This window comes from Monodelphis domestica, chromosome 1, assembly GCF_027887165.1.
Source record: "Monodelphis domestica isolate mMonDom1 chromosome 1, mMonDom1.pri, whole genome shotgun sequence".
In the NCBI taxonomy this organism is placed as follows: domain Eukaryota; kingdom Metazoa; phylum Chordata; class Mammalia; order Didelphimorphia; family Didelphidae; genus Monodelphis; species Monodelphis domestica.
The window spans coordinates 568,539,512-568,562,381 of record NC_077227.1 but is presented as its reverse complement, the minus strand read 5'-3'; the positions used below and the strand labels follow the sequence as shown (position 1 = coordinate 568,562,381).

Below are 22,870 nucleotides of genomic sequence, written 5' to 3'. Positions count from 1 at the left end.
ACAAATTTATCCCGCGGGAGCTTCATATTTCAGGTTTGTATCCTAAGTTCGCGGAGCGTGACGGCAGTGGAATTTCTTACTTTGTTGTTTTCACCTGTGATCGAACTTCTCTTTTACCCCAAACCTTTCCTACCCCTGTACCGGTTCTGCAGCACCGGGTAAGTTCGACCGCCCAGGTTCTTGTCACATTCCCTCCTTATTCTCTCTCCTGGGGACTCTTCCCGCCCCCGTTAGCTGAGGTTGGGGGCTGGGTGGTGGGGGCTAATCCTTCGAAAGGGTTCCTGTTTCCTGGGGGTGGGAAGGGTAAGAGGCCACGGGCGGGCTGAGACGCCTCCTCGGGGAGGAGGCTCTCTGGTCTCCCCCTCTTCATTTCCAGCAGCCTCTTAGGTTCAGTTACGCCCGAATTTTTCAAGTTCTGGGACCCTGGACCCCCCAGCAGCGGCTTCTCTGGGATCTGGAGTGGACTTCTGCAAGGGTCAGTAAAACCTCCCCCAATCCCCACCCCTGCCCCAAGTTCATTAATAGACCTACTTCTCCAGGAACGCTCTTCTGCATAGTAGCTTGCTTGTGTGTTATTTACATGTTGTCTCCCCCAGTAGTTGCAAACTCTGAGGGCTGGGGCTGTCTTTTGCCTCTTTTTGTATCCCCAACGCTTAGCACAGTGTGCCAGGGCACATAGTAGGGGCTTAATAAATATTTATTGAATTGAATTATTGGAATCGAAATAATTAGGGAAGATATGGTAAGAGGCTTATGGGTTCCAGGTATTGATAGCGACTGGGACCCCTGAGTTAGGCAGCAAATGACATCAGACTGGGCCCGGGTCCAGGCTCCTGCAGAAATCTAAGACCAAGGGCCCGTATAGGGGCTGGAACCCCTAAGCACCAAATGGCAACAGCTGGAAACCTGGTCCAAGGCCAGGGGCGCTTATCTGAACTCTTGGCTTCCTCCAATAAACATCAATCAGGGGAAATTCCTTTAGTTCCCACCTGTGTAGAACTACCCTAGTGGTCCATCTTCCCAAGCCTCTCCTAAGGATGGGGTTAGAGGGACCTTAATTTTTCTCCATAAAAATCCTATTCCCCCACTACTCTGGGGAAAGGCAACTCCACTGCCACCAGCCCAGGCCACCTGTTCTAGATAACCCCAATAAAAGCTTTGCCTGAGATGAAGAGAACTCAAGTGACAAATTCTTTTGGAGGGAGACTGAACCCCAAACACAACAATATGACCCTGTTCTGCATATCAGTTATCCTATTCAGCTTCAGGAACACAGCTAGATAACCTGGGGATAGTAGATAGTGCTGTCCTAGAAGGCTCCAAGGCTGAAGATTTGGGGGTAGCCTGTGCCTATTTGATGTTAATATTTTGCTCCAAATAGGCCTGGCAGTAACCTTGTTTTTGCAAAAAAGTTTCCTACACAGGTTTTTGCTTTTGTATGAAGAGGAAAAGAAGTAGTAGAATATATCTTTCTTGTGATATACCTTCCTTGAGGTTTTTTACCTATTCAGTAATTTTAACTCCATTTTTCTATTGTATGAATTGCTTAGCATGAGAATCAGGAAGAATATATTCCCAGCATCCCTGGGTATTTGTAATTTTTCCTGTAAAATAAGATATATAATTGCTTAGGTTTCTTCCAGTTCCAGCTTTCTTTGATTCTAGAATTTCTTTTCTGTCTCTTGCTGGATCGATCCTCTTCCAGATCCAGACTTCTAACTATAGGTGCCCTTCTGTCCTGAACTCACTTCTGTATTACTTCACTTGGTGATCTCATCAGCTTTTGAGGATTTACTTACCATCTCTATGCTGATTCTTAAATCTACCTATCCTGCCCCAAATTTTCTGCTGGACCTCTAAACTTGCATCTTCAACTGCCTTTCAAACTATCTCAAATTTGAGGTCTAATTGGACATCTAAAAATCAATATAGCACATTATCTTTCAAATCTCCCCCTCTCCTATCTCACTTTTTACTGTAGAAGTTCCTCAGATTTGAAATTGACTTCTCACTGTCTCCTCCCTCTCCCCAGCCATATCTGTTGCTAAGACTTGTTGATTTCATCTTTGCAACATCTCTCCAATGCCTCCTCTTCTCTCTGATCCTTTGATATCAAGACTGTTGCCATTTTTAAGTCTCTCCTCACTCCTGCCCATCTTCCATTTAGCTACTGAAGTGATTTAAAGCTTAAATCTGACATACACTCTCTTTCCCAGACCCCCAATAAACTTCATGAGTAAATAAAAAATGCTCTGGCATTGAAAGCTCCTTATAACCTCGCCCCCTCCTACTTTGCTAGTCTTTTTACACATTCTTTAATCCAGTGACATAGACCTCTTCGATATTTCCTGCACAAGACACTATCTCTTGCTGAGTTTCCCTTCTCTTAGTATCCAACTGCTAACCCCCCTGGCTTCCTTTAGGTCCCAACTAAAGTCCTACCTTCTACAGGAAGCCTTTCCCAAACCCTTTTAATTCTTTTGCCTTCCCTCTGTTAATTATTTCCCATTTATCCTCTATAACTTGTTTGTCAGTACAGTATTTGGTTGCATGTTGTTTTTCCTATTAGATTGTAAGCTCCATGAGAGCAAGTACTATCTTTTGCTTCTTTTTGTATGCCCAGAGCTTAGTATAGAGCCTGGAATATAGTAGGTACTTAATAAATGTTGATTGATTGAACTCCCATGTCTGTATTGATTGGGCCCACTATAAATTCATTTATATTACCCAATCTCAGAGGTTCTTTATAGAGCAAGATTTTTATTCTTCCTTGATTTTTTTTATCCTATTCAGCTTATCAACTATTCCAAACTTTTATTACCTCAAGCCATGATTCTAACGTGTTCTTGATTCCTATTCAAAAGAATAAAATAGAGCAATAAAATTGCTCTGAACTCCCATTTTTTTCTGTTTGTTAAAAATCTACATCTCCACCTGTCTATCATTTCAGTTTTTTATTTTTAGAATTTTAACTTTTGTGTTAGAGGTATTTTTCTATTGTATCTTGTGTTATTACTGAGTCTTTAGGGTTTTTTAACACTGCTATGATGTAAACTTTGGATTTGATGTGGGTGAGGTATAAATTAGGGTTTCCTCCAAAGAACTAATAGTTCAGACTGACTTCGTGTTGAGGAAACAAGCTTTATTATTAGAGAATATAGCAATAGAGTAGCAAGTAAAAAAAAAACAAACAAAAAACAAGTAGGTAAGTAGGGTTAGATAAGGAAGGGGAGATAAAGTAAGGAAGGGGAGGTGTAAAAATGGAGATTTGAACCCCAGACTTCAATCCCCAGAAGTCCTTGGCAGTTCCCAGAATTCCCTGTAATCTCACTTGAATCCCCACCTGGGCCGAGAACAAAATGGGTATTTAAACTGTCTGTACCACCTACTTGGTCTCTGCTTCCACTTCTAAGCATATGTGGCTCTCAAGATTAGGTAAGTGAATTGCAAATGGGCTAGTGCTCTAGGCATGTGCCTTCTTATTTTGTATTTCTATATCCTTGATTTCTAATTTTTAATAAGCCTCTAAAATCATAATACTTTTAGTAGAGAAAATAATTTAATTTTTACAGAGGATAGATATGAGGTTTTAAGATGAAATATTTAAAATTATGAGGCTGGTTGTAGCTTAATAACTTTATTAAATCAAAAGTAGTAGTAGTGGTAAAGAGAGGAAAAAGTAGGAGAGAGGTATTCAACCTTTCTAATCTACTACTGTCATTATGGGCCTCTAGCTGCATTCCCCTAAGGGTACATTCTGCTCCTCTACATGTACGTCAAAGACCCAGACTTGCTCCTGGTCTGAATTTATAAGCTTTTTTCTCCACCCAGTTAACTCTCACAGCACATCTCAGGAGCCAATCATAGTTTCTTAATTTGCCTGAGCTGCTCAGGTGGGGAAGTGCCTATGGAATCATTGTTTCCTGTCTTGTTGGTTCATGGTTCCTTAACTTCCTTTTTTTTTAGGCTCATCTATACCTTAATTTACTCAGTAGTATTTAACCTCCAGGTCACTGAGAGATGACATCAAAAAAGTGACAGTGGAGAGAGATTCACTTCTGACACAGGAATACTTTTTGTCTTAATTAGTTACTAAGGAAGAGGTCATTTGTTAGTGTTTGTTACCCTCTCCTTTCTAAGGAACTGATGTCACTTTTTTACCCATGTTCCACTTTGGTCTGTGTGGCTTTACCCGTGATTCATCCTGTTTTTCAATTTGGGTAAGGGGTGGGCAGTAGAGCAAAGAGCAGTGGGATACTAATAACATGTTAAACACCTCAGGGCAACTTTTAATCAAATTTTGCTCTTTTCTGTGCAGACAATGATTGTGGAAATTGAGCGTTGTTTGAACCTAGTCTAGTGTGACTGGGAAACCGAACCCTCTTACCCAAGGATTTACATCATGTGATGAAAGGAATTCTCTCATAATTGTAAACCTAAGCAACCCATATGCCTTATCTGAATGGTGGCCCCATACTAATTGTTTCCATGTTCTCTTGATTGTTTACAGCTACTTGGCAGGGTTTGGGGACATTGCAATTTCATTCCACATCAGAATTAACCCTCATTTCCCTTATGCACCCGTTCCTTAATACCAGCCAACTTTTTGATATCTTGTATTGATTGTCCATGGGCATCTTATTAAACTCAACACATCCACATTATTATCTTCCCTCTATCAGAACAAAACCTGGTCTTCCCAACTTTCATGGAACTGTCTAGGGCATCTCTGTCTCCTCAAGTTCACCAAGCTTGAAAACTGGATTCCTCCACTGCTCTTATCTCCTAAATCTAATTTGTTGTCAAATCTTGTTTTTTATCTTTAAGAGGCCTCTCTGGTAAATTCCTTCTCTGCGCTTATATAGCCATCACCCTTGTACAGGCCTGTATCACTTCTCTTAGATTATCACAATAGCCTCCTAATTGCCTCAAGTTCCTAAAGTCTGATCGTGTCATATTCCTATTCAATTAACTCTAGGATCAAATATATAATCCTCTGTTTGATTTTTAATGTTCTTTACAATCTGACCATCTTCCTACCTTTCCACTTTGAATTCTCTTACGCACTATAAAATCCAACTTCACTGCCTTACTTGCTGCTCCTTACATATATCTATCTATTGACTGAACACCCTCCCTTCTCACCTCTAACTCTTACTTTCTCAGACTTCTTTCAAAACTACCCTCACACCTTACTTTTGACAGCAGATCTTTCCTAGACTCCTTTCTCTTGTATGCACTTACTTGCAAATTGTCTCCTCTGTTAAAATGTGAGCCCCTTGAGATCAAGAACTGGGATTTTGCCTTTTTTTCCTGTGTCTCTAGAGCTTGGCACAGTACTTGACACCTTGTTATTATTCATTCTTTTCCATCATTACTCTTTGTGATGATCCCACTAGTTTTCTTGGCAGAGATATTGGGATAATTTGACATTCCCTTCTTCAGCTCACTATGCAGATGGAGAAACTAATGCAAACTGGGTCAAATGGCTTGTCCATATCATACAGCTAGTAAGTGGTTGAGAACATATTTGAACTCAGAAAGAGGAGTCTTCCTGATTCCAGGCCCAGCACTTTATCCACCCTGCTACATAGCTGCCCTATAATATATGCCCTTTTACTGATAATACTATGTATGTGAAATTGTATGTGAAACTGTAAATTCATTACATGCAACCTGATCCATTCAGTATACATTAATTTGGCATTAGTAGTATTGCCCTGTTTTTTGTCTGTGTGCTCTGCTATAATTTTTGTGTATGCTTTTAAAATGCTTCTTATACATTCTTTTCTTTCCTCTCTTCCCTTGTAATAGTAGGAGAATAAAGCAAGCCAAATTTGTGTTGTAATTATCTGAAAATTATATTCTTATTTTGCACATAGTTTAATCTTTCTATCGTGAGGTGAGGGGTAGCTTTCATATTTAATCTTCTGAAGTTATTGGTCCAATCTTTCACAAATTTTTTTTTTTACATTGTCATGGTCATTGTATAAATAGATCTCCTGGTTCTGCTCTCTGATCCACCTTAGAATTAAATTGTTTAGTCTGAATAGGACTTTCATAAACTATTACCATTTTTATTGTTGTGGTCAGGAAAAGATGTTTAATATTTCTGTTTTTCCCCCCCCTTTTATTTATAAAGATGTCATATTCTAGCACACTGTCAATTTTGCACTACTAGGAAATATGTATGTTCCTCCCTAGTCTCATTAAATAATCACTAGAGAACTATTATAATCTAATTTTTCTAATGTCTTAGATCCTTGAGTTTTTTTCTAATTGTCATTACATTGGCCTACTTTAGAAAAAGCAACAATAAAAACAGACATGATGAAGGAGCAGGGAAATTGCACCCTTCTCATGATAGTACTATCAATAATGAAATATCCGTTCATGTAAGTAGATCATTTTAGCAACCCTTCCAATCCCCATAAAGGGCCCCTTTTGTGTCTCTGCCCTCCCTACAACTGGTTTAAATTGGCTTTATGTTGCGTCAAACAGAGTTTGAGATAGGCAGCTCAGTAAGGTCATCCATGGAATTTTGTGAAGGCCTCTGGGAATGAACAAGACTTCTGGCTTTTAGCAGGCTCCTGTTTGACTCTTTTTACTGAAAACAGGCTTATCCTGTGTCCAGTATATTTGTATAATAAGGTAGTTCATGGAAAACAGACATTGTGGTTTTAGCAATATTTTGACATTCCCCTGTTTTGGCCAAGAGTGTTCATAGAGCCCACTGTTGGCCAAAGAGATGTGACTTGTTGAAACATAATTTTGTTAATCACATTGACAGAGCATTAGTCCATGACAGTTTGAGCAATACTTTAAAAGGAGACAACAAAGGGGAAAGAAAAATGGGCAAACAATACAAATCAGAAAATTGAGGAACAAAAAACAAAAAAAAACCAACAGAGTGTTTGGTGATCAGAAGTGCCATTTTTTCAATCGTTGCCTTCTCTTTTGGGAAGGCAGTTGCCTCAAGAGGCCATCTGCTTCTGGGCCCATTTAAAGTGGACCTTGATGTTTTCTCCAGGTTTGATGGTCCACTCCAGGACAAGGGCCTCAGGTTTGTGGCCAGCAACAAGTTCATAGACTCTAGTTAGGCAAGCCACCAGCATTCTGTAGGAGAGTTTCAGCTAGATCCTCCCTAGGAGTTAAGACACTGTCTAAAAGTATTATATATTTGTGATTCTCAGGTTGTTTTACTTTATTTTAACATTTCTTGTTGCTTTAGGCAATCATTTTCAGAAGTTTGTTGCTTGGGCAAGGCTTTTGTATATATTTAATGCCAAACTGTCGATTTCCTTTTTTCTTCCAAAGCTGTTGGGTTTTTTTTTCTCTAGCACTTTTGTTTTCACATTTAAAAACATTTTTCACTCTTGCTATATATCTCTTTTAGGAATTCTAATTAAATTTGTACCCGTGTTGTATTTTTCTTTGAGGCTTTTGCTTGTCTTACAGTCATTTTCTTCTGCATTTGTGTTTCAAGTATCTCTGTTGCCATTATAGCTTTTTGTTTGTTTCTCTTTTTGTTCATTATTCTAGCCTGATTTCTGAATTTTGGATTTATTGTTGTTTTAATGTTAGGGCTAGAACTTACTTCTGGAAGGAAGGTTTAGGCAGATTCTGTTGCTGTACTCTTAAAACTATTGTAAGGAGGGAAAAAGATTATTTTTAAAAGGGATTGACTTGATTATTTAAGAATGTGGTCACCAGGAATTTAATTAATTCCAAAGAGATTTTATTTACAATTTATTTACAAAATGTAGAAAGAGTGAAGCAAGAAATCAGAGAGAGGTTAAGGTAAGATATCTAGCCTGAGCACTAAGTAATTTATTCCTGGCTCCGCCAGGCAGGGAGAATTAGTTTCAGCTGGCCTTGGCAGAGCCAAGGAGCTGGGACCTGGCAAGTGTTTCTCAAGAGTAGCTCTCTCCAGGGGATAGTTTTGTTTTTTTTCCAGAAAAATCCAGCAATTAAGAGTCAGCCTTTCACTCACCATGTGTCAGTCCAGTCAGCAGATTCTTTTGTCCCTCTTCACCAGCCTCAACTGAAAAGCATGAAGAATTCTTTAGTCTCCACTTCCAAAAATGAAGAACTGTCTTTCATAGGAAGTGACAGCCCCTTTTATAAAGACATTTTCTCTTGCATCAATTCCTGTGTCTTCCCCTAATTTTACATCTACCAATCACAGTTGATGCTCTGCTCTAGGACTGCCCAGATGTCAGTCAATAGATTCTGATTTGTCACCCACTATCACACATGTGGGTCACAGACCTCCCCCACTCAAGTGTGAATGGGGTGTTTGCACCTTTGGTGATGAAATCTAAAAATGGGCAGATCTCCATCCTTAACTTTTAAGTAAGGTGTTTACACTTGTGGAGAATAAATATAAAAATAGTTAGGGGTTACAATTTAATCTTCACAATTAGGGGAGAGTTAAGTATTTTCATTTTCACAATCAGGAGAGTTAAATTTAATCTTCACAGTATTGTGTGTTGTTTTTATTTATTCTAAACTGACAGGTGGTTGATAATTTGATATAGCAAGAAAACTGAATAACTTTGATACTATAATAACTTTTATTAGTAATATTTCTCCAGTACTTGTTTTTGTTTTTTTTTTCAATTTCATTAAGGAGCACTTTGTAGTTGAAACTTCACAAGTATTTTGTGTTCTTTGGTAGATCTGGTTTCCCAATAATTTGTTCATTTTACAGTTATTTGCAATTGAATTTCCCCTCCTATGGTCTCTTAAATTTAGTTATTATATGAGATATTGATTTTTAATATTTATTTTGTGTCCTGCAACTTTGCTTGAAGTTATTGTTTCTGTTGGTATCTTTGCTGATTTCCTAGTATTTTCTAAATAAAACATTATATCACTAGCAAATAGGGATAGTTATTTTTACATAGCTTTATGGCATTCATTTTTTTCTCTCACTTTTTTAATTGTTGGAGAGAGTTGGGCCCCCTGGAAGCCCTGCAGCTAATATTTGAGTCAGCTAACTGTGGGGACACTAAATATGTGTCCTTATCTGATATTATTCCCCATCATGTACCTTATACTGTAGTTCAACTTGATTATCTTTTGCCCATTGTAAAATGGAGATTTGAACTCTGGACTTCAATCCCCACAAGCTCTTGCTCCACTTCCCCAAAATTCTCAATAGCCCAATTAATTACAATAGCAAACAAACACACTTTCATATATCACATAAGTTGCTGTATGACATTTTAAAAACCTATGAATTGATGGATATTTGTCACAAGTTTTTACAATCATAGCAATCTTTCAACCTTGGTAATAAACATATTTCTTAAGTAAAACTCATCTTGGGTTAAGAACATAATCAAGAAATCTAGATATTCTGGTGCAAGTAAAGTAGTGAGCTGAAGAGTATAAATAAAGGGGTGCTCCTTTTTCCTGGAGGCTTTTTAGGGGTACAAATGCCCTGAGATTAACTGCCCAACTTCCATTCACATGTGGGAAGGTTGGGATTTATAAAATGTATTTCACTTCAGCTACTAGAATGGGCCTTACCTCGGGGTAGGGGCAGGCAAAAATAACCAGAGATTGTTAAAAAAAAATTCCAAAAATCATATTTAAAAAACTCTTAAAATCATTTGATATATTTAGCATATTAAATTTTCCAAAGGTGGTTATACAATTATAACCAGTCCTGAAGTCCATCCATCCTCTATGTGAGAATTTACAAAGTCAAAATAGAAAGGCTGTTTTTTTTTCATATGGACTTAATTACAATAATATTTGTTCAGCACAGTTATGGGGGGAAACAACAGAATTTCAAAACTCAGTATATTCAAAATAAATTCAATCAACCTTCAGTGTAAGAGAATATTGAATCCAGTAATATATGAAATTAAAATCACAAAGTTATATCTTAAACAGAACAATCAGGAAATGCAATAGAAATACAGAGATTTTTTATAAACCATTGGAGTCTGAAATGCCTTAGAATATAGCCTTTAGTCTCTTCAAAGTTGCTTGGGTTCTTATCCATTTAAATGTCTATTGTCAGAAGGCAGAGTGGTAAGGGCTAAGCAATGGGGTCTAAGGGGGTCTGCTCAGGGCCCCACAGCTGGGAAGTATCTGAGGCCAGATTTTAACCCAGGACCGCATGTCTGTGGGCCTGGCTATCAGATGGCTGAGCCACCCATTTGCCTCCCCAAAGTTGAATCTTTGGGCTGAATCTTTCTTCTGGCACACAGGTGAAATCAATGAAATTACCAGAACAGTCAAAAGGTATCCTTTTAAACAGCCCATTGCTTTTTAAGTTTGTTTGAAAAGTCTGTTTCTTCTCTCTCCCCTGCTCTGATACCTCCTCCTGCCCCAGTCCACGTGGAGCCCAGGCCACCCATGTGGAGTCAATACCCTCATCCACTCAGAGGCTTAGCCTAAGGGAAAATTACCCGGTTTCTTTTCCCTCTCGTCTCTCCCCTCCGCCCACGTGCCCAATACTGTTACCAGCTGGTTGCAATGAGTCCTGAGCTATCTACTCCAAGGATCTGGGTGATGAGCTGGCTGGGGTTGTGCTCGTGGGTCTGGGGCCCAGAAACAGGCAGGCAGCGGCCAGCGGATGGCTGCAGGCAGGGCCGGTGAGAGGCCAGGAGCAGGAGCAACAGCAACAGCCGGGGTGGGCAAGGCCGGGACCAGGTACCAGGTGAGGATGATCGAGGCTGCAGGCAGGAAGCAATGAGCCGAGCTGGGTGGGGTGGGCAGCAAACGCAACAAGTCCGGAGCCTGTAGCAGCTTTGCGAGGGTAAATAAAACCTTGGCCAGAGAGATGTGGCTCAAAAAAAAATTTCTAGGTACTAGATATTAAAGATTAAATCAGAAGATTGAGAGTTTTTTTTCCCCATTAGGTCACCAACTGTAAAGATTAAAATTTAGGGGAGACTGAGGCAGGTAGAAATTAGTTTCTCTCTGCAAGGAATACTATATTTTTATATTTTTAGAGGTTTATTGAAATTTAAGGATTAAAGAAAAGACAGGATAAGAAACACGTGCCTAGGCCAGAGTGGCCTAGACAAGACCTCACCTACATTATGGAAAGAGCCATGTCTGCCCCAAAACGGAAGTCCAAGAGAGCACTCAAAAGCCTTTGCAATCAGCTTAAGTACCTTCTCAATCTCACTCACCTCAGAATTCCGTGAGATTACAAAGCATTTTGGGGAAGTGGAGCAAGGGCTTGTGGGAATTGAAGTCCAAAGTTCAAATCTCAATTTTACACCATGAACATATTCTGTATTTTATCATTTCTTCACCTTATTCTTGGAATGTCCTCCCTACTGCTTCAGCCTTTGAATTCTGCCCAACTTGAATATCCAAACTCAAATGCCATTTCATTGATAAAACCTTCCCTGATCTTCCTGTTTTGTATAATCTCTCTCAGGTCTCACATGATACTAGGATTTCAAGCTCTCTAATTCTCTATGATTATTTTAACAGGCTATAAATGCTATGAGGACAGAGAGTGTCCTATTACTTTTAATCTTACTGAGCCCTTTACTCTGCAGATTAATTAGATTCTCTACATTTGTTGCCTCCTATCCTAAGTCTATTGTAGAAGAAAGAACCAAACTAGCAAGAAGACCTTGTATCTCCTTTCAGTTCTGCCACCAGTGGGAGCTTGGGCCTCATTTTAACTGTTTTAGGTAATCTCTAAAACGGTGTAATAGAAAATTGACTGTCATTGACTTGTGGTCTCTGCTTTTCTTTTCTGCTGGCAGGAATGCCAGAAGGACCATCTCTGAGGAAGTTCCACCAGTTGGTAGCTCCATTTGTGGGCCAACTGGTGGTCACTGTAGGGGGAAATAGTAAGAAGATAAACCCTAACATGCTAGAGATGCTTCGGCTCCAGGACTCACAGGTGGGTGGATTTATAGGAAAAATGTTTGATATCATTCTGACACCTCATGCTGTCAAATTACTTTGCTAGAAATACAAAAACAAAATGAAATATAGGTCTTGCCTTCAAGGACCTTCCATTCTACTATAGAATTCATGAGTTTCATCACCACCTCTTTTGTTTTCATATCCTTACTCCATTTGGGAAAATAGAGCTGTGAAAGTGTTTTATTTGGTTATCCTGTTCTTTTTTATAACTTGGGACAAAGGCTTACTGTAATGCCATGGCTAAGCAGTTTATACCAGTCTTTTCTTGTTTTCTTAACTCCTACATCATTTGATACTGATGTGGCCACTATCATTTCTCTTGAGTTTTCTAGTCAAGGTTTTTATTTGCTTTCCTTAAATTTAGCTTTGTTTTTCCCAGTCCCTAGTTTTCTTCAGGAAACTCTTCATTCTACCTCCTATAAAAGGCCTTCCTTGATTTCTCCTCCTATCTCTAGCTGATAAAGCCTTCCCCTCCTCCCATCACCTTTTATGAATATACATTTACAGGTTCTTTTCCCTTAACAACAGAGGTGAAGTAGCTTGCTCAGGGTTACATAAGTAAGGAGCAGAGTCAAGATTTGAACCTAAGACAAAATAACTTTCTCTTTATCACAATTCCTTCTCTTTATTGTTAATTAAATTGTAATGTTGCATTGATTTACATTACCAGGATGTTCAGCTGTTCCATGTTTGGGCACTTAGGTAGTTTTTCACATCTTTCCATGACAAAGAGAAGTGAATGGTGGGAATAAGCAAACTATAGCATGGTACCAATAACAACTTGGATGCCAGAAGTGGCTTAAAACAAATAACGGTTCATACTCTTTTTGACCCAGTCATGGAAGAAAGAAAGGTCCCATGTTTATAGTACAATATTTATAACTGCCCTATGTAGTAGCAAAACAAGAAAAGGAAGCCCACTGAATGTTATTATTCTATGAGAAATGTATAGATACAAAGTAGTTAGAATACATGGGGGAGGCTTTCTGGGCTCTGGCAGAGCCAAGTCTCACTGATGAGGTGAACTTTACATAAGGTTTAAAGAAGAGGTATGGGGATTGATATGGTAAGTGGAATTTCAATTCAACAAATATTTTTCAAATTCATATTGGTGTCTCTTTAGTACAGTGCCTGGAACATACTAAGTGCTTAAGAAATGTTTGCTTACTTTTACATTGGTTTTCTCCCTTCCTCCCTTCCCTTATCTTCTATCTTAGATTGATACTAATTATCAGTTCCCAGGAAGAACAGCAGTAAGGTCTAAGCAATAGGCGTTAAGTGTCTTGCCCAAGGTCACATAGCTTGGAAATGTCTGAGGTCAAATTTGAACCCAGGTCCTCTGACTCCAAACCTGGCTTTTTATCCACTGAGCCACCTAGGTGACCCCTTTTACATTACTTTCACTTCCAAATATATCTCTATCTTCTCTACCTATTTAGCTATCCTATGCCACCAAAAAAACAAAACAAAACAAAAAAACAGCTAAACAAAGGAGGGGATAGCTATTGAGCAAAACTTAAAGTATCAGCCAGGTTTTTAGCCTTCCTCTCCCCGAGTGGCCCCTCTTTACTCCTTTCCTTATGTTCCTTCTAAAGTATTTTTGTAACCACAACTACCTACTTCTTCAGAACCCTTCATTTCAAATGGGGTTCTTTTTCCAGTTCTACATACTCACCTCTCAAACTTGTCTACTCTAACCTTGGAGAAGGTATTGCTAACTTTGTGCTTCTTTGGTGATTCATGAACTGTGTGGCCTTATGTTAATTCTATTAATACTATATAGAGCCTTCCAGTTGAAAATAGACTTCAGATAGATATTTGGTCCCCTTCCCTAAAAGAAAGACTGATTATTTAAATCATGTAGGTCTCTCTTACTGCCCCACAAAGCCTCCAAGTCTTAAAATTCTGGTGTACATTAAATTCTCCTTTTCATTCCCTTCCATCAGTAGAAAATGAGAATAGATAGTTAACCATTCTCTATATTAAAGTTCTGTTGTTATTAAAGTCCATCTTCTTTTTATCTTTATCCATTCTGTTTTTCACATTTTAGCCACTTTCTTTGCTTTCTTCTGAAGTCTACAAATTCTCTGATTAGTCAGATGAGGTTGTAAAAATACCATTTTCTATTTTGATGAATCTGTGATTCCATTCCTATAGGTGCTGGCCTCATTCCATCATTACAGATTATAACCCATCTAGTCTGTAGTCTTCATTTTGCTGTTGCTAAAAATTGATCATTCTGTGGCTAAACCTGTGGTAGAGCTTTTTAAACCTAACTTGGGCCTCTCATTAAACTTCAAGACATAAGCTTGTATTCAAAACCTTTCCAGACCTTAAGGACCTACAAATCTCAAGTTCCAGGAGACAAATTTACTTGTTAGTTTTTAAAAATATATTTTAAAATTATAATGTAAAATATAATATATAATTATATATTTAAATTATATGTTTTTAAATAACTCTTACCTTTTATCTTAGTATTACCTTAGAATTAATATTGTGTATTGATTAATACTGTGTATTGATTCTAAGCTAGAAGAGCAGTAAGGGCTGAGCAATGGGGGCTAAGTAATTTGCCCAGGGTCACACAGCTAGAAGTGTCTGAGGCCAGATTTGAACTTAGGACGTTCCATTTCTAGGCCTGCCACTCAATTATAAGGGTCAGAATGCAAGGGGTTAAAATTAAAGGGTTGGATAATATATATAAGAATGTGGTTGCCAGGAATTATTACTCAATTCCAAATAATTTTTATAGTATTTATTTACAAAAAGAGAAAGAATGAAAGAAAATCAGAGAGAATAAATATTTACTCCTGCCTAGTCCGAACCAGGCAGGGCTTAAGAGGCCCAGCAAAGGAGGCCCAGAGGTAAATTAAACAAGGCTTCTAGCCATGAGGCCTCCTCCAAGATGAGGGGTCTCTCCAGGAGCTAGTATCTCCAGAATAAGCCAGGGAAAAGAGTCAGCCTTTTTTACTCACCCATGTGGTAGTTCTAATAGAATATAGAAAAAGCAGTCTGAGGTTCTCAGCTGGCGCTCCTCCAGCATCAAGTTGGAGGAGCAAGCCTTCCTCACAGGAAATTCTTGGCATTTTAAAAGACCATTCCTTTTGTCCCTTCCTGTGCCTTCCCTCCACTTTTTTGTCAACCAATTATAGCTATAGTTTTGCTTAGGACTGTCTGGGGGCAGTTAGTGGGTCCTGATTCATAACTCACTTTCACACAAGTGGGTCACAGACCTCCTCCACTTAAGGATAAGTGGTGTGTATATGCTTCTGGTGCTTAAATCTTAAAATGGGAAGGGCAGAGTTAATCCCATTTTCACACAATCCACTGAGCCATGTCATTGTCCCTTAGTATTAATTCTAAAACAGAAGAGCAATCAGGTTTAAGTGACTTGCCTAGGCCACACAATAGGAAGTTTCTGAGGTCATATTTGAACTCAAGTCCTCCCAACTTCTAGGCTTGGTATTTTATCTATTATGCTACATAACTGCCCCACTTTTGTTAGAGCTTTTTTCTATATTCTGGTGTCACTTTCTCTATTATATTGCTAAAACCAGTTTGATTTTTGCTTGGGGTCATTCTGCCAGTATGGATTAAAACCTTTAGTAAAGGGTCCCAGGCAGAGTGAAAGGTAATTTCTTCTCTAGGAATTAATCCTGATCTAACTCTGCTGCTTTACAAGAATCTAAAATAAAAAATAGAAGTGATAATTCCTAGAGGACCTAGTCAGGGGGGCAAGAAAGGAATAATAGCACTAGTCAAAATTTAAGACAACCTTTCCCTTGAATCTAGCTTTTATACAATCTCGATATAAAAATTTTTTTTTGGATATGTCTACCAATATAACTACTTTGGTTCCAATATAAAATTGTGAGGGAAGGGCCACATAGCCTTCTGACATCACTACTCTGCTGAGCAGCAGTTAAGATGTGAGCAAATGGAGAATCCTGAAAGGAAAAGGAAAGTCCCCATTTTAGGCCTAGGAACGTATTCTAACTATGTATTCTAACAATGCAAAAAATAATAATTGATTAGCTTCTAAATAAGCAGAAAAGACAGTAGCTACTACAGGAGTTGAGAGCAGTAAGAATGTGGGACAGAGGGTGCCATGAGATGTGGGAAAACAAATTTTCCATCAGGGTAGTCTTTTAGACTCATCTCCTCTAGAATGTTGCAAATTATGGCTAGTGAATATCAGTCCTTTTCTTCCTCCTAGGTCCATGGAAAGAATTTATATCTTAACTTTGGCCTAACTGAAGACCTGGGGCTTCCTGAAAGTTTCCTTTTGCCAAAGCATCTCCAAAAGAAAGTGAGACTTCCAAAAGAGAAGAGTGACCATAAACTTGAAACTACCTCAAGGCTAGATGGACAAGAAGTTCCTGGCTCATCTTTAGCTATTAAAGCACTTGAGCTTGGGGAAGAAGAAAAGGAGACTGTTATGCCTTGGTGGCTAAATACTTCCCAAAATTCAGGGCTTTGGCTTTGCTTCCATTTTGGTTTATTTGGTAGTGTTCGGGCAAGCGAATTGTCCAGAGCCACAAAAGCCAACAAGAGGGGTGACTGGAAGGACCCCATTCCCAGGTATTGGTTTAGTCAATGTGTTCTCAAAACTAAGCTGGGCAGGGGAAAATGTCTTTGGGTCTGGCTATTGTTAGTATATAAGTATATTTTATTTCCTTTCACAGAAGGCAGCATGTTTATAATAGGCTAAATTGGTGCACTGAGAATTCTAATACAGGCGCTAATCTAGATTGGTTTGAAGTTTTTGGAAAGACAGTTTCTTCAAGATCTGAAATTTTTCTCTATTTGTAAAATGAAATTAAAATGTTCCTTTTTCTGGGGAAAAGTGAGAAGAAGAAAAAATCAGTAAGAAATTGATGGGAAATACGAGGGTCTTATAAATGCCTAGTTATATCTTCTGATCCCTCCTTTCTTGTTCAGGAGCACCTTTTTTTTTGTGTAGTTTGAAATGAGGTGCTATGATTCATTTGCCCTTACAAAGGCTTTAAGAGGGGGAGAAGAGAAATGTATCCTGGAGCCAGTTGAAGTTAGTGGCAGAACTGAATCTAGAATTTAGGATTCCATTTGGTCTGGTGGAAAGAGCCATTGACCTTGCAGGGGAGACATCATAAACTGGTGGTGTTCTTGGGAAGTGATAGCAGGAACTTGGTTTTGAGAAAGCCCTGTGCGTTCCTGTGGCTAGTTTCAATGCCACAGCATTCCCAAAGCCAGACATCTCCCTATCGAGTTCCTTAGCTGGTTTTAACTTTTAATCTTTTTGATGAACAGATGTCCACAAACATGACTGTTTCAGTATTCAAAGAACAAAGAGATTGCAATAGACACTGGGTGTTTCATATGCGTATAGCTTTTAAGTTACAAAATTTCCTGATTTGTGTCCTCTTCTGAACTTTTTTCCTTCTGCCTCTGGTTTCTTGTTTCATTTTTGTATACCTCCCCCAAACCCTTTTGGATATTATGTTGTAAGTGCTACTGTGTTTTGAGCTCAGCCTTCAATTTGTTAAATTCTCTCTTGTCTTCTAGGTTGGTTCTGCACTTTGCAAAGGGTTTTCTGGCGTTTTACAATTGTCGGATATACTGGTGCTTGGGACCAACGGTCAAACCAACTTCAGATATCCTCTCTGAGGAATTTGATCGAAGGCAAGCCTTGGAAGCATTGAAGCAGGCTAGTCCTGTCTCCTATACTCTTCTGGACCAAAGATACTTCGCTGGCCTGGGTATGGCTAACCAGAAGGGAAGATTTGTTTGTTTGGAAATGTTTAAAATGTTGTGTCATTTCCCCTTTTGGCAGTCTGCTGAATCCTATTCTTGGAGTAATATTTTTAAATGCATAAAATAGTATTACATAGGAAACTTGTGCTTTAGAATAGGATGTAATAGGCCCTTGCAGAAGAAGAAAAGTCTCACATTTACCAATAACTGTTCTTGATCCATTTCCTTAGCTGAAAAATGTCAGTAAATATCCGTTAAATGCCCACTACCCACCAGGCACTGTATTGACCACTGGGCTTATAAAGAAAGACAAATGACAGTCGAGCTCACAGTCTAATGGGGTAGGCAACATTTAACCAACTATGTACAAACAAGCTTTATACATGATAAATTGGTAGATAATCAGCAGAGGGAAGGGACAGGCATTAAAGGGGATTGAGAAAGACTTCCTATAAAAAGTAGTTTTGACTAGATTTTATCCAGGACATGAAGGAAGCTAAAGAAGCAAAGAGGCAAGAGATGAGAAGGAGAATGATCAGGCATGAGGATCAGTGAAGGTGGCCAGACTTGAGAATAGTGCCTTGTTCATGCAATGGCAAGGACCCAGTGTCATTGGCATAGACGTAGAGAGGATGTGAGGTGTAAAAAAAAACTGAAAGGGTGTTTTTGGCAGGGAGGGGAATCAGTTTTATTAGGTAATCTTTTAAATTCTCTTTCAACTCTTAGGTTGATATTATTTCAGAGGAAGCTAGGAAATATACAATATAAATACAGTGGGGAAAAAAGTGCTGAATTTGATGTCCAAAGAGCTGAGTTCAAATACTGACTGCTGTGTGTGTGATCTAGGCAATTCACTTTTTCTTGGGCCTGTCTCCTTTTCTGTAAAATGACTTGAAGTAGATGAAGGTATCTGATAGAATTTTGATCTTTAAATCTAGGAATCTATTTTTTATTCTTGATTGGAATATGATTTTTTTTTTAGCCCTTACCTTCCATCTTGGAATCAATATTGTGTATTGGTTCCAAGGCAGAAGAGTGGTAAAGGTTAGACAATAGGGATTAAGTAACTTGCCCAGTTGGGAAGTGTCTGAGGCCAGATTTGAACCTAGGACCTCCCATCTCTAGGCCTGGCTCTCAATGCACTGAGATACCTAGCTGCCCCCTAGAATAAGATTTTCTAAAGAAAAGTTATGAATGTTTTAAAATTTAAATACCAAAACATTCTATCAAATAGTCTTTAGCATTCTTTCTTAGCATTTTGAAGACACCTTCCTTAGGATATCCTAAATGCATGCAAGATAAAGGCCATTATCTCTCCCTATCATGTTTTGTTTTGTTTTGTTTTTTAAACCCTTATCTTGGGAAAGGCTTAAGGCAGAAGAGTGGTAAGCCATATGCAGTTGGGGTCAAGTGATTTGTCCAAGGTCACACAGCTAGTTGCTGTCTAAGATCAGGTCTTCCAGATTCCAGGCCTGGTGTTGTATCTGCTGTGCTACCTCGTACCTCGGTTCCTCTCCCACATTCATATTAGGAGGTTAAACTGCAGGTTTTCTGTGACAGATTTGTTATTTTCCTAGGGAACAGTGTGTATATCTCATGAGAATGTAGAGAGGGAACACTGTGGTTTGCCATGCTCTGGTGACCTGGCTTCAGAGCTAATCATTATGCTCTTAATGGAGGGAGGAGGGAGTAGTTTGACTTTCCTGATTGCAGCCATAGCCAATGTTTTGTTTTGTTTTGTTTTTATTTCCTTTTTAGACCTCCATTATTACTAACTTTTTGTTTGTTTTGTTTTTGAAATGTGTCTGTTATCATGAAACTTCTGAATGAAGAAATTCCCTCTAGCTCTGCAACTTAAATTTTGGGTGCCTGGGGACACTGAGAGATTAAGGAACTTGTCCAGTGTCCCATGGACTATTGTCAGTGGCAGAATTTGGATTCAGGTGTTCTTTAATTTTAAGTCCCTCTCCACTAGCCCATGCTGCCTTTCTCTGTTAAGTATTCTAATTTCACATGGCCAGTTTGCTACTAGCTAGTTCTTATATTTTAAAAATTGCTTGGCTGATCTCTTCATGAAGTCAGAGTATCCGTGCTCAGTTTGAAGGTAAGGGCCATCCTCAGGAGAGGGGCCTCTCTGTTGATCACTCAGAATACTTCTCAGCATTGAGATGAGGATCACATTGTCCTTTGGAGGTACTAATTGGCAAGTTTAATTACCTTCTACTACAACATTTGTAAACTTATTTGACTGATCTTACTATAATGTGCCCTTGTTTCCTCATAGTTTTTTTCCCCTCCTTATTTTAATTTGTAGGAAACATCATTAAGAACGAAGTTTTGTACTTGGCCAGAATCCATCCCCTTTCCTTAGGTTCTTGCTTAACTCCTTTGAACCTTGAGTCCTTGCTGGATCATGTTGTGAGTTTCAGTGTTGGTTGGCTTCAGAAAAAGTTGGAAGGGAAGCCACTGCACCATCTGATCTACCAGAAAGAGCAATGCCCTGCTGGACATCAAGTCATGAAGGATAGCTTTGGGCCTCCAGGTAGTTTTCAGAGACTCACCTGGTGGTGCCCCCATTGCCAACCCAAGGCTGAAGAAAAAGTTGAGGTGACTCAGGAACAGCTTCCTTGATGTATTTTGTATACCTGTAAAAAGACATTCCTTTTTCCCTTTTCTTTTATGCTGATTGATCTATATGTTAAATTGGATGGGGTAGAGAAGGGTGAAGTGAACAGTAGAAAGTTCAGAAGGAATTACAGACTAAATAAAACAGTTTTGAAAGTAAAATGGAATTATATGCCTTCTTTTTAAGCTGGCAGTCTGAAGTGTAGATTACGTTTTTGTACACAATTCTTTTTGGGTTAATGAAAATTTTTTTGGTATTTAAGTTCAGAATTTTTAAAATGATGGCTCAGGTAAGAAGTTTCTGCAGTATTTGAGTCCTCTTTTTTTGAGAGGCTCCTCTTTTTGAAATCTCAGGGCTTAACCAAGGGCTGGTGTAGGTGGTTGACTCTAGAAAAACAATGCCTTGTGTACATGAAAGTTTTATGTTAAGAGATTTCTAGTTCTTCACATTTCATTTTCATCCTTAAGAAAAGAAAGGGATATTTTGACAATAGTTAAAAATTTCCTGGGGCCAAAACTCTGCAATCAAAATATAGACATTTACAAAATCATCTATAAATCTTCATGATGTAGTTGAGAGGTGTTTTCTTTTAAGCATTCTAAGGTGTGGCAATGGTAGAAACGTGAAGCTGTTCTTTAGCAGAGCTTCAGGATTGAGGGTGGGAATGAATAAGCACACCAAGAGTGTAGAACTATCATTCCTTTGAGGGTTTCTTTTTTTACTTGATGTTATTTAAATATTGAAATGTTAATAGTTACAAAGCGCCATCAAAATCTAGTGTATACAGGGCAGCTTGGAGGGCTCAGTGGATTGAGAGCCAGGCCTAGAGATGGGAGGTCCTAGGTTCAAATCTGGCCTCAGATACTTCTTAGCTGTGTGACCCTGGGCAAGTCACTTAACTCCCATTGCCTAGCCTTTACCACTCTTCTGCCATGGAACTGATACACAGTATTAATTCTAAGACAGAAGGTAAGGGTTTTAAAAAAAAGATCTAGTGTCTATCTGATGTTAATACTAAAGAATAAAAATAAAATGTTAATTCTTTGCCACTGACTATTTTTTTTTTGCCAGTAAAACTTTTTATATTATTTTATTTCCCCCCAATTATTTCTAAGAACAATTTTCCAATATTCAGTTTTCTAAAATTCTGTGTTCCAAATACTTCCCTCCTTCTCATCTTCCCTCCCCTCACCACAACATGGTAAGCATTCTGAAATAGATTTTATGTGTACAATCATGTAAAGCATTATTCCATTTGAGTTATTTTGGAAGAAATCTCAAAAAAAAAAAAGTGAAATAGGGGGCAGCTGGGTAGCTCAGTGGATTGAGAGCCAGGCCTAGAGATGGGAGGTCCTAGGTTCAAATCTGGCCTCAGATACTTCTTAGCTGTGTGACCCTGGGCAAGTCACTTGACCCCCATTGCCTAGCCCTTACCACTCTTCTGCCTTGGAACCAATACACAGTATTGACTCCAAGATGGAAGGTAAAGGTTTAAAAAAAAGAAAAAAAAGTGAAATATGGTTTGTTTTGATCTGCATTCAGACATCCCATCAGTTCTTTCTCTGAAGGCAAATAGCATTTTTCCTCATGACTCTGGGATTATCTTAGATCACTGTATTGCTGAGAATAATTGTCATTCACAATTGTTCATCAAAAAATATTGCTATTACTGTAGACACTTACTCTGGTTCTGCTCATTTCACTTTGCTTTGGTTCATTAATGTCTTTCCAGGTTTTTCTGAAAGCATTCTGCTTGTCATTTCTTTAGAACAGTAGTATTCCATTATAAATGGTAAAACTCAAAGGTATTTTATACACACACACACACACACACACACACACACACAGATATACACATGTGTATATACATATGACTTGAATTTTTTTTTTTAATCTTTACCTTCTGTCTTAGAATCAATATAGTGTATTGATTCCAAGGCAGAAGAGTGGTAAGGGCTAGGCAATGGAGTTAAGTGACTTGCCCAGGGTCACATAGCTAGGAAGTGTCTGAGGCCAGATTTGAACCTAGGACCTCCTGTGTCTAGGCCTGGCTCTTTATCCACTGAGCCACCCAGTGTTCCCCATATGACTTGAATTCTGAAGTGACTTGTGTTCCAGCCTTGATATAGCCTTGAGGTCCCTTATCCTGGAAGCCTTTTTCCTCATTCTACAATTTAACTTAATCTATATACTACTTTCTCAGGATTCTTGAATAAATGGGACAATGCATGTGAGAAGGCATGGTGAACTCTAACTAGAAGTATAATTTAACCAAGAATATATCATAAAGATTTCCTCTTGGGGCTTGCTTAGGCAGGATAAAGACGTCTAAGCCTTAACTACTTTTTCCTGTTAGTGAGTATATAGGGCGTGTTCATTCCAAGAATGAGAGAGTAATTCTGGTTATTAAACTATACTTCCAATTGAGAGAATGAAACAGAAACAAACCAGCTCCTCTTATTAAAGATCTAATTGATAAAAAGGTAAAGTACTGCTTAAAATCTCTGAATCTTCTATATTAATATCTAATTGTTATTGATGAGTAATATAAATCCTATCAATTCTTGTTAAGGATATAAATGCCTTTTGAGAGAT

At 38.6% G+C, this 22,870-nt stretch overlaps 1 protein-coding gene across 4 annotated transcripts; it reads left to right on the top strand.

Moving 5' to 3' along the window:
* NEIL2 (nei like DNA glycosylase 2) lies at nucleotides 1-21,322 on the top strand. Of its 4 annotated transcripts, none has more exons than XM_007476240.3 (6): nucleotides 1-158; nucleotides 380-475; nucleotides 11,748-11,887; nucleotides 16,133-16,497; nucleotides 17,461-17,654; nucleotides 19,964-21,322. In XM_007476240.3, the coding sequence occupies exons 3-6, from the start codon at nucleotides 11,750-11,752 to the stop codon at nucleotides 20,278-20,280; spliced, it is 1,014 nt and encodes a 337-aa protein (XP_007476302.1). In that variant the 5' UTR covers nucleotides 1-158; nucleotides 380-475; nucleotides 11,748-11,749; the 3' UTR covers nucleotides 20,281-21,322. The 4 variants fall into 4 exon arrangements, with proteins under 4 accessions (XP_007476302.1, XP_056669401.1, XP_007476303.1 ...); XM_056813423.1 differs by having other exon boundaries at nucleotides 16-158; nucleotides 388-475; XM_007476241.3 differs by having other exon boundaries at nucleotides 16-158; nucleotides 377-475.
* The last annotated feature ends 1,548 nt before the right edge of the window (nucleotides 21,323-22,870 follow it).